The 12,082-nt window shown below is 34.8% G+C and overlaps 1 protein-coding gene across 1 annotated transcript in view; it reads left to right on the forward strand.

Annotated features, from left to right (window-relative positions):
• Positions 1-12,082, forward strand: part of RADX (RPA1 related single stranded DNA binding protein, X-linked) — a 92,588-nt gene that overhangs the window by 1,336 nt on the left and 79,170 nt on the right. Inside the window, exon 2 of the mRNA XM_043569836.1 lies at positions 7,391-7,533. Within this exon, the coding sequence (XP_043425771.1) occupies positions 7,391-7,533 (143 nt within the window). The remainder of the gene's footprint in view (positions 1-7,390; positions 7,534-12,082) is intronic.

Below are 12,082 nucleotides of genomic sequence, written 5' to 3' on the forward strand. Positions count from 1 at the left end.
CTTCAGTACCAGAAGTAGGCAGTTAACGTGAAAATGCCTGTTCATCATCAGCAACTGATGTAAAACATATTTTATCGGAGATGGAAGGGGAATGATAGTACTATAGGCATGTACACGTACGGGATGGGGAACAAATAATACACAAAAAAATAAAAGTGCAAGTACTGGAGGAAGATAGATGATAATTTTCTACATTTACTGCTTTTCAGGTTTTTTTTTTTTTACATTGCAGTCATAATACTAGCTCATATATGATCTTACTATGACGTGTAACAGCAACAGGCTTGAAAGTGAAAAGGTGGGTCAAAAATAGGCAGCTAAACTAATATCCAATTATAAGGGGAAAATACAGAAATGTGTAGACAAGGATGATTTAAATAACTTAAGCTTTAAAAGCAAGATAGTCATTTCATGGATGCAGTAATGGAATGAATTTTATCTCAAGTATGGAATAAGACAGTAGTGCATCACTACCTCTTAAGTGCTTATCATTTTTTATTTTTAGGATGGAATATATAAATGAAAAATTGGTGTCTAGAAGAATTAAGAGGGGAATAATAATTTGTAAAAATCTTTTTCTTGAAAGTAATATCTATTCATTATTCAAACCATATTTTTATTACAAAAGGCAATGTCCATGTGCTAAAAAGCCAAACTGTATATTTAAAAGTATATTGTTAACTAGAAAAAAAGCATTATAGACTGAAAAGCAAATGCATTTGCACAAGATAATATTAAAAGTCCATTATTTGTATAAACATAAAAACGTATATTGTATTAAAAATGCAAGACCCAAGTATAGTAAAATTTTGATAACAAAATTTAGAAGTAGGTATATATTGGTGGTCTTTCAGGCTTTCTGTATGAAATTTTTAATAATAAAATGTTGGGGTGGAGTGAAAGACCCCTTTACCTCCTCCAGTGCCTTCAACTTTCCTCTTAAAACTCCAAACGTTCAGCAGTTTGGTATGTATCATTGAAAAAAAAATATTCTGTGGCATGGCATGATTTGGTGTTTACACATTAAGCATCTTTAATGTACATCTGCATATATATACTTTCCTTGGATGAGTGTACCATAATTTATATGATCATGCCAATGTGAATAGGTAATTATCAATTTTAGGCAGTTACTGGTTTTTCTGTTTTAGATCCACACTGAACATCATTAGGATATACACATACTTGCTCATTATGTTCAAGTATATCTGTTAAATAGATGGATTCCTAGAAGGGAAATTGCTAGGTTACAGAGTATTTTACATTTTTTAATTTAATGGATATTGACAAATCATCTTCTGAAAAGGTTTTCCTAATTTACATTCCCACTAACATATATATGAGTGCCCATTTCCCCATATCGTACTAATTTTTAAATTATATCTTTTGATTTTTCTTATTTCTTTGCTAATGGGTATTGAGGTTTTTTGTGTGCTATATATTGCAAGTTGCTTTCTCACACTCTGTCCCTTTTCTCTTAACTTTGGTTATAGTGCATTTTTTGTGCTTTTTAAAACTTTTATATTAAGGCATGATGTGTACAGAGTAAAGTGGAAAAGTCTTGAAAATACAGCTTGAAATACCAAAAAAAAAAAAAAATACAGCTTAAAAGTAAAGCTTGATAACCATCTTCCCAGATCAAGATGCAGAACATTTGAAGCATTTCATAAGTCTCCCTCATGCCCTCTCCTGGTCAATACCTTACTCCAAAGGTAACAAATAATGTGATCTAAAGACCACTTTTCAAAATGGAAGTTAGGTAATGTCACTCCTGCCTAAATCTCTCCAGTGTCTCCCCATTGCAGTTAGACGACAATCCAGACCTCCTAACGCATGCACGAGGCCATGCAGCATCAGCAAACTTTCTTTAAATAGCCACATAGTAAATTTTTTTTCTTCGCCACACATGTGGTCTCCAGTCACAGCTATTCAACTTGGCCCTGGTATAGGGAAAGCAGCCATAGGTGATATGTAAATGATTGGGTTTGGCTGTTTTACCATAGAACTTTATTTACCGAAACTGGCAGTAAGCCGGATTTGGGTCATGAGTTGTAGTTTGCAGACCCCGGCCCTACGGAACCCCCTTACTCACCTCTCTAACCCCTCCCCTCCACCATTTTGTTTCTGAAATACTAGCCTTCATTTTGGTCTCAAACCTCCTCACTCTTTCCTGCATCAAGTACGTCAAGTACATCAAGTACATTGCTCCTGCTTTTTCCTCCTGGAAAGTTCCTTTCCATCCTCAGGTTTCAACTCAAATTTATAAAACAGGTTAGAAAAGGGCTGTTTAAATATGTATTCCCTCCCCACTTACTACATCACCACGGAAATGCTCTTCATAGAATTGATAACACTGAAATTATTATATCTGTTGTTTTCCTTTTTTCTCCCATTGGTTTATGAAATTGATGAGGGTAAGGACTTTCTTTTTGTCACCATTCTGGGGCATTTCTCTTATACCCAGAACAGTGTCACATGGTAGGCATTCAGGAAGTGTTGAATAAAAGAATGCATAAATTACATTAATGTATTTTCTGATGTTGAACCACTTTTATATCTCTACTTGGTCATGGTTGTTATATTTACATCTGTATGTTTAAAGCAAATTTGTTCCATAGATTTTATTTTTAAAAGGGGTTACTATTTTAGTCCAATATTGATATTGGGTTAATTAATATTGGCCTAGTAGAATGAATTGGGAAACTTGCCTATTTTTCGCTACTTAAAATCATTTGTTCACTGAAGGTTTGGTAGAATTTACCCCTAAAACTATTTGAACCTGGGGCCTTGAGCCAGTATTGGGGGTTAGAAGAATGACTCCTTTTCAATTTCTTGTAGAAAAATTCATGAAATCAATAATGCTTCCTCTTGAGTCCATTTTTGAGAGTTGATATTTTACTAGGAAATTTCATTTCACTAGATCTCAACGTTGTATGCAGTAGTTTTACACTTTAATTTAAATTTAATATATATATAATTTATATGCATATATAATTTAAATTTTAGTTTATATTTTTAAAATATTTTACTCTTGTTTCATCCTCTATTACATTCCTCATGTTTGTGTGTTCACCTTTTTTTATTAAAAAAAATTTTTAATGTTTATTTTTGAGAGAGAGAGAGAGAGAGAGAGAGAGAGAGAGAGACAGAGCACAAGCAGGGGAGGGGCAGAGAGAGAGGGAGACAGAGAATCAATCCAAAACTGGCTCCAGGCTGTGCAGCACAGAGCCCTATGCAGGGCTCAAACCCACAAGCTGTGAGATCATGATTAGAGCCAAAGTCATACGTTTAACCTGAGCCACCCAGGGGACCCTGTGTGCTCACCTTTTTTATGATCAGCCTTGCCAGGGGCTTGTGTGTTTAATTGGTATTTTTAAAAAAAGACTTTGGGCTTTACTAGTTAAGTGTATATCCGGGAGATATTTTCTACTTTATTTCTGCTATCTTTTACTTTCCTTTGTTCATATTTTTTTTGTACTACGTTCTTGAGTTTAATGCTTGATTCATTTATTTCCTTGTTTCTTTCTTTGAAAAGCTTTTTAAAATTCTGAAATTTCCCATGGATATTGCTTTGGCTGTATACCCCAGGTTTTGAAGTGTAGAGATTTTTTTTCACTCATTACTCATATTTTCTGATTTTAAATTTGAGTTCCTCTTCAACCCTCAAACTTTTAGAAAAGGTTTACTGGTACGAAGTCCCTATTATACCAAGTTTTAAAAATTTAATTGAAGTATTCCATATTCTCATCATTAAATGTATTTTACTTGCCCATTTCTTTGAGAGGAATATTGACTTCTCTTTTTGACAGTGATTTTGTTAATTTCTCCTTGTATTTCTAAAAATTTTTGATTTAGGCGTTAGTACAATGTTCATTTCATAACATAGTAATATCTTGTTGGTGGGTTTTACCCTTTATCAGTTTGCAGTTTGTCTCTTTGTCCTTTTTTTGTGTTTTGAATTCTAATTTGTCTGGTAGATCTATTTACTATTGCTGTCTTTTAGTTGACATTTGGTTCAGTGGTTCTCAAACATGAATAGGCATCCATATCACTTCCAAAGTGTTTTAGAATGCAGATTTCTGGCCCCCCAACCAGTTTCTGATTGAGTAGGTTGTGGTAGGGCCTCACCATCCACTGGTGGTACAAATGCCACATTTTGAGAACTGACCTAGTGTATGTATCTTTGTCCATCCTTTTATTTCTATTTTGTTTTACATTTGTCTTTTTAAAGAAATATATAACTAAGATTTTGTGTTTTTGACCCAAAACAGTTCTTTTTCATTTAAGAGATAAATTTAATCCACAATTAAATTTAAAGTCATTACTGATGTTTGTACCTGTTCTTGCAAAACTACTTTATGTTTACTGTACACCTTGCTTTATGATGTTTTTTTTTTTATTTTTGCAAGATTTAAATTTTTTTCTTCTAGTGCTTTAAAACTTATCCATTAATTTGTATTTTCCTAGTGGCTTCCCTTAATGTTTTAACAAAATTATTTAAACTTAAGATTTTTGTGCCAGTCTCCAGGATTACTCACAACTTATTTTATCTTCCTCCTGAACAATACAAGGTGTTTAGGACTCTACTTGGTCATGAAGCAATTTGGCATACTGCTATATTGGATTTGAAAGTATTTGATTTAGGATATTTGCCATCATAAATGATTTGGATTTATAGATTTTTTTCCCTTTGTACTACTTTTGTCATAATTTTTCAGGAATTATCTATGTTTTCAAAATTAATTGTTAGAACCTGGTGCCATTTTTGGAGGTCATTATTTGTGAACTTTTTCATTTTCTTCCATGGTTATTGACGTATTCTAGGTTTCTTCTGCTTCTTGAGGCAATATTGATAATTCAGATTTTCCTAGAAGATTATCTATTTCACTGGTATTTTCAAGTTTAGTGATATGTAATCATATATAACAATATTTTTCTCTAGATTTATAGTTGATCACATTTCAAACATATTTTTGTTTTCTTTCGTCATGATTGCACTTGTCAGAGATCTACCTTTTCATTAATTTTTCCAACGAATTGGATTTAACAGTTCTTTTTTCTAATACCTTATTTTCAGCTTTTATCTTTATTCCTTTTGTCATTCCTTAGGTTAGTTCTTTTGCAGTGATTTTCATTGTATGGTTTAAGGACCCCGAGAGGTGTCCCCCAAGACCTTTTCAAGGTATTCACAACATCAAAACTATTTTTATGATATTCATTTACCTTTTATCACTCTAATTTTATGAAAGTATACAGTGGAGTCTTCCAGAGGCTACATGATATGTGACATTGGAACAGACTGAATGCCAAAGAAATAGGAGTATCCAGCTGTCTTCTATTAAGCTAGACACTAAAAATATTTACAAAAATGTAAACCAGTACCACTCTTCTCACTACATTTTCTGTTTTAGAAAATAGTCACGTGTGTGTGTGTAAACATACATATATATTATACATAATAGGTTTGTTATTTTAAAGGAGTTATGAATAATTTTTTATTTCTTAGTTTTCCTTCATAATATGGAAAATTTTGATAGATATTACCCACATAAATAAAAGCTTTTTGAGGGCTACGGTAATTTTTAAGAATGTAAAAGCTTTCTGAGACCAGAAAGTTTGAGAATCACTGTTCTGTTGCTTACTATCTAACATTTTATATTGGGTATCTATTTATTTTCATTCTTTTTGTAATGAACACATTTCTATGAATTTATACAGATTCTTCATTGTCTATGTATAGCCTGTAATTTCTTTTTGGATTTGAGAGATATGTATATTCTATGGAGTTTGCGAGTTAAAAATCAAAACTGGGAAAACATTAATCAGGCAGATGTCTGATCACAGCTAACTCTCTGGATCCAATTATAGCAGAAGCAGGGGCTCTTAGAACTCTGGTTTACAAAAGCATATAACTCTTGAATTTATTCTAATCGGTGAAGGTATATGTGCCTTCCTTGATCAAGAGTGTTCTACATACATTCCAGATAATTCGCATCTGATCCACAATTTGTCTGATCTAACTAAAAAGGAAATCACTTAATAATGTCAGTTCAAATATTGGGACCTATGATTCTGGGCTATTAATATTTTGGAAGAATCTACGAGGAAAATTATACAAGATGGCCTAACTCTAAAAATAGTATTTTTTATGATACAGGTATAACTACAACATTCCATTTAAATTCTTATTAAAAAGAAATTACAAGTACGGTTTCATGCCAAAATGTTGAGTGATATATTATGTAAATAAAAATGGAGTGGGGGTACCTTGTGAAATAAAATATTGAACAAATACAAATTCAAGTTTTAAAAATTGAGACTGGCCTGTAAGGGAGCAAAATTGTAGAGAGGAATGCAGATGGAACCTCTCTTAACTCAAGGAAGAATAAAATTAAAAATACAAGTTAATCTTTAAAGATGGTGAATAGCTTTTAAGCAATTTTTGTACTTGCCAGCAGGCATGGAGATTAAAATTTCAAAGTAAATTTTATGGCGTATGAGAAGATAAGTGCTATGTAGAAAAATAATATGGGAAGGGGAGTAAGTAAAGGGATCAGTTTACAGTAGAGTAGTAAGGAATAACATCACTGGGAAAGTGACCTTTGAGCAAAACCTAAAGGAGAGGAGGAGGGAAGTCACTCTGGTGTCTAAGAAGAAGACATTCCAGACAGAGGGAACAGCAAATGCAAAGGCCCTAATGCAGGACTATGTCTGGCATGTTTGGGAAATATAGAACTTACACATGAAACCACGATGAGGGCAATACAGAAATATGTCATGAAACAATTGTATAAGTTAAATATGTAAGTCCTTAGTAGTGGGAAAACATTCCATGGTATTGAGTTTTTCCCACAAAATTTTTAAGGGAGATGAGTTTATTAAGGTATAATTAACATATGGTGTTATATTGGTTTCAGGTGTACAATATAATGATTTAACTATTCTGTACATTTATTGATACTCATCAGGATCTGTGTTCTCTTAATCCCCTTTATTTGTTTCACCCATTCCCCCCACCTAGTGGGGTATGAGTTTAGATTCAGGTCTTTCAGGAAGCAATTACCCAGTTTGACAAAGTGGAGGGCATTCGAGATGGAACACTATGTTAGTTAATATAGATATTTACCTTTGTCCCAGGCATATAGTAAGGCATATTTATATATTAGCTATGTCCCAGGCATATAGTAAGGCATATTTATATATTAGTTATTATTAAGGATAATGGGTATTATTAAGTTCTATATGAGAAGTATATAGACTGGCTTAGCTGGTAAGAAGGAGTTGCTTTAGGGATGATGTCGCTACCATTTTTAACCATGAAAACAGAAATTTTAAATTACCATGACATATTAAGTAGGATTTTTTTCTATTCTATTTTTTTTTATTCTAGATACCAAAATAATTTCACTTTCTCACCTTGAGATGACCTGGTCTAACAGAAGGAATTTTCCTGCATTGCTTGTGAGAATCTTGCATAAATCCAAACTGCGATACTATGGAAAACCTGATAAAAAGATGATTGAGCCATACCAGGTATAAATCATGATTAACATATGACATGTTAATGTAACATTTATAGGTTATAGCTTACAGACCTGACTCCTTATTAGGATAATTTATGTTCAAATTATATTTTATAAATGTAATTTAATAATTTACAATTTACATAAATGTGTGTTTCAGGGTATTATTTTTATGTAATTTCTTGTACAAAAAGAAATTCTTTCTGTATTGGCACCTTTTTAGTTCCCTGATTCAGTTGGTCTACTTCATACTTTTTTCTGTATCTTCACCCTTTTCTTCACTAGTATGCTTTCTACACCAGCATATAGACATACTCTGGACTTTCATTTAAAAAAAAGAAAAAATCTCCTTTGACCTCAGGACTCCTCTATTCCCTCTCTCCTTTTCTTCTGGTAGGCTCCTTGAAGTAGTCTCCACTAGATATTTTCACTTCCTTGTCTCCTATTTACTTCTCAACACAATTGGTTTGGCTTTTTTCTTCAGCTGGGCACTCACTAGAGACCTTTTAATTGTCAAATGTAGCTGATACTTTTCTGTTATCTTGACTCTCTGTGCTCTATAATGCCAATGAGAACTACTTCCTTGATTTCTGTCCTGTTTGTTTTTTTTTTTTTGTTTATTTATTTTTTTTTTCTGAAATTTATTGACAAATTGGTTTCCATACAACACCCAGTGCTCATCCCAAAAGGTGCCCTCCTCAATACCCATCACCCACCCTCTCCTCCCTCCCACCCCCCATCAACCCTCAGTTTGTTCTCAGTTTTTAACAGTCTCTTATGCTTTGGCTCTCTCCCATTCTAACCTCTTTTTTTTTTTTTTCCTTCCCCTCCCCCATGGGTTCCTGTTAAGTTTCTCAGGATCCACATAAGAGTGAAACCATATGGTATCTGTCTTTCTCTGTATGGCTTATTTCACTTAGCATCACACTCTCCAGTTCCATCCACGTTGCTACAAAAGGCCATATTTCATTTTTTCTCATTGCCATGTAATATTCCATTGTGTATATAAACCACAATTTCTTTATCCATTCATCAGTTGATGGACATTTAGGCTCTTTCCATAATTTGGATATTGTTGAGAGTGCTGCTATGAACATTGGGGTACAAGTGGCCCTATGCATCAGTGCTCCTGTATCCCTTGGATAAATTCCTAGCAGTGCTATTGCTGGGTCATAGGGTAGGTCTATTTTTAATTTTCTGAGGAACCTCCACACTGCTTTCCAGAGCGGCTGCACCAATTTGCATTCCCACCAACAGTGCAAGAGGGTTCCCGTTTCTCCACATCCTCTCCAGCATCTATAGTCTCCTGATTTGTTCATTTTGGCCACTCTGACTGGCGTGAGGTGATACCTGAGTGTGGTTTTGATTTGTATTTCCCTGATGAGGAGCGACGCTGAACATCTTTTCATGTGCCTGTTGGCCATCTGGATGTGTTCTTTAGAGAAGTGTCTATTCATGTTTTCTGCCCATTTCTTCACTGGGTTATTTGTTTTTCGGGTGTGGAGTTTGGTGAGCTCTTTATAGATTTTGGATACTAGCCCTTTGTCCGATATGTCATTTGCAAATATCTTTTCCCATTCCGTTGGTTGCCTTTTAGTTTTGTTGGTTGTTTCCTTTGCTGTGCAGAAGCTTTTTATCTTCATAAGGTCCCAGTAATTCACTTTTGCTTTTAATTCCCTTGCCTTTGGGGATGTGTCGAGTAAGAGATTGCTACGGCTGAGGTCAGAGAGGTCTTTTCCTGCTTTCTCCTCTAAGGTTTTGATGGTTTCCTGTCTCACATTGAGGTCCTTTATCCATTTTGAGTTTATTTTTGTGAATGGTGTGAGAAAGTGGTCTAGTTTCAACCTTCTGCATGTTGCTGTCCAGTTCTCCCAGCACCATTTGTTAAAGAGGCTGTCTTTTTTCCATTGGATGTTCTTTCCTGCTTTGTCAAAGATGAGTTGGCCATACGTTTGTGGGTCTAGTTCTGGGGTTTCTATTCTATTCCATTGGTCTATGTGTCTGTTTTGGTGCCAATACCATGCTGTCTTGATGATGACAGCTTTGTAGTAGAGGCTAAAGTCTGGGATTGTGATGCCTCCTGCTTTGGTCTTCTTCTTCAAAATTCCTTTGGCTATTCGGGGCCTTTTGTGGTTCCATATGAATTTTAGGATTGCTTGTTCTAGTTTCGAGAAGAATGCTGGTGCAATTTTGATTGGGATTGCATTGAATGTGTAGATAGCTTTGGGTAGTATTGACATTTTGACAATATTTATTTTTCCAATCCATGAGCAGGGAATGTCTTTCCATTTCTTTAAATCTTCTTCAATTTCCTTCATAAGCTTTCTATAGTTTTCAGCATACAGATCCTTTACATCTTTGGTTAGATTTATTCCTAGGTATTTTATGCTTCTTGGTGCAATTGTGAATGGGATCAGTTTCTTTATTTGTCTTTCTGTTGCTTCATTGTTAGTGTATAAGAATGCAACTGATTTCTGTACATTGATTTTGTATCCTGCAACTTTGCTGAATTCCTGTATCAGTTCTAGCAGACTTTTGGTGGAGTCTATCGGATTTTCCATGTATAATATCATGTCATCTGTAAAAAGCGAAAGCTTGACTTCATCTTTGCCAATTTGGATGCCTTTGATTTCCTTTTGTTGTCTGATTGCTGATGCTAGAACTTCCAGCACTATGTTAAACAGCAGCGGTGAGAGTGGGCATCCTTGTCGTGTTCCTGATCTCAGGGAAAAAGCTTTCAGTTTTTCCCCGTTGAGGATGATGTTAGCTGTGGGCTTTTCATAAATGGCTTTTATGATCTTTAAGTATGTTCCTTCTATCCCGACTTTCTCAAGGGTTTTTATTAAGAAAGGGTGCTGGATTTTGTCGAAGGCCTTTTCTGCATCGATTGACAGGATCATATGGTTCTTCTCTCTTTTTTTGTTAATGTGATGTATCACGTTGATTGATTTGCGAATGTTGAACCAGCCCTGCATCCCAGGAATGAATCCCACTTGATCATGGTGAATAATTCTTTTTATATGCCGTTGAATTCGATTTGCTAGTATCTTATTGAGAATTTTTGCATCCATATTCATCAGGGATATTGGCCTGTAGTTCTCTTTTTTTACTGGGTCTCTGTCTGGTTTAGGAATCAAAGTAATACTGGCTTCATAGAATGAGTCTGGAAGTTTTCCTTCCCTTTCTATTTCTTGGAATAGCTTGAGAAGGATAGGTATTATCTCTGCTTTAAACGTCTGGTAGAACTCCCCTGGGAAGCCATCTGGTCCTGGACTCTTATTTGTTGGGAGATTTTTGATAACCGATTCAATTTCTTCGCTGGTTATGGGTCTGTTCAAGCTTTCTATTTCCTCCTGATTGAGTTTTGGAAGCGTGTGGGTGTTCAGGAATTCGTCCATTTCTTCCAGGTTGTCCAATTTGTTGGCATATAAGTTTTCATAGTATTCCCTGATAATTGTTTGTATCTCTGAGGGATTGGTTGTAATAATTCCATTTTCATTCATGATTTTATCTATTTGGGTCATCTCCCTTTTCTTTTTGAGAAGCCTGGCTAGAGGTTTGTCAATTTTGTTTATTTTTTCAAAAAACCAACTCTTGGTTTCGTTGATCTGCTCTACAGTTTTTTTAGATTCTATATTGTTTATTTCTGCTCTGATCTTTATTATTTCTCTTCTTCTGCTGGGCTTAGGCTGCCTTTGCTGTTCTGCTTCTAGTTCCTTTAGGTGTGCTGTTAGATTTTGTATTTGGGATTTTTCTTGTTTCTTGAGATAGGCCTGGATTGCAATGTATTTTCCTCTCAGGACTGCCTTTGCTGCATCCCAAAGCGTTTGGATTGTTGTATTTTCATTTTCGTTTGTTTCCATATATTTTTTAATTTCTTCTCTAATTGCCTGGTTGACCCACTCATTCGTTAGTAGGGTGTTCTTTAACCTCCATGCTTTTGGAGGTTTTCCAGACTTTTTCCTGTGGTTGATTTCAAGCTTCATGGCATTGTGGTCTGAAAGTAAGCATGGTATAATTTCAATTCTTGTAAACTTATGAAGGGCTGTTTTGTGACCCAGTATATGATCTATCTTGGAGAATGTTCCATGTGCACTCGAGAAGAAAGGTATATTCTGTTGCTTTGGGATGCAGAGTTCTAAATATATCTGTCAAGTCCATCTCATCCAATGTCTCATTCAGGGCCCTTGTTTCTTTATTGACCGTGTGTCTAGATGATCTATCCATTTCTGTAAGTGGTGTATTAAAGTCCCCTGCAATTACCACATTCTTATCAATAAGGTTGCTTATGTTTATGAGTAATTGTTTTATATATTTGGGGGCTCCGGTATTCGGTGCATAGACATTTATAATTGTTAGCTCTTCCTGATGGATAGACCCTGTAACTATTATATAATGTCCTTCTTCATCTCTTGTTACAGCCTTTAATTTAAAGTCTAGTTTGTCTGATATAAGTATGGCTACTCCAGCTTTCTTTTGGCTTCCAGTCGCATGATAAATAGTTCTCCATCCCCTCACTCTCAATCTAAAGGTGTCCTCAGGTCTAAAATGAGTCTCTT

The sequence above is a fragment of the Prionailurus bengalensis genome, chromosome X, assembly GCF_016509475.1.
Source record: "Prionailurus bengalensis isolate Pbe53 chromosome X, Fcat_Pben_1.1_paternal_pri, whole genome shotgun sequence".
Taxonomy (NCBI): Eukaryota; Metazoa; Chordata; class Mammalia; order Carnivora; family Felidae; genus Prionailurus; species Prionailurus bengalensis.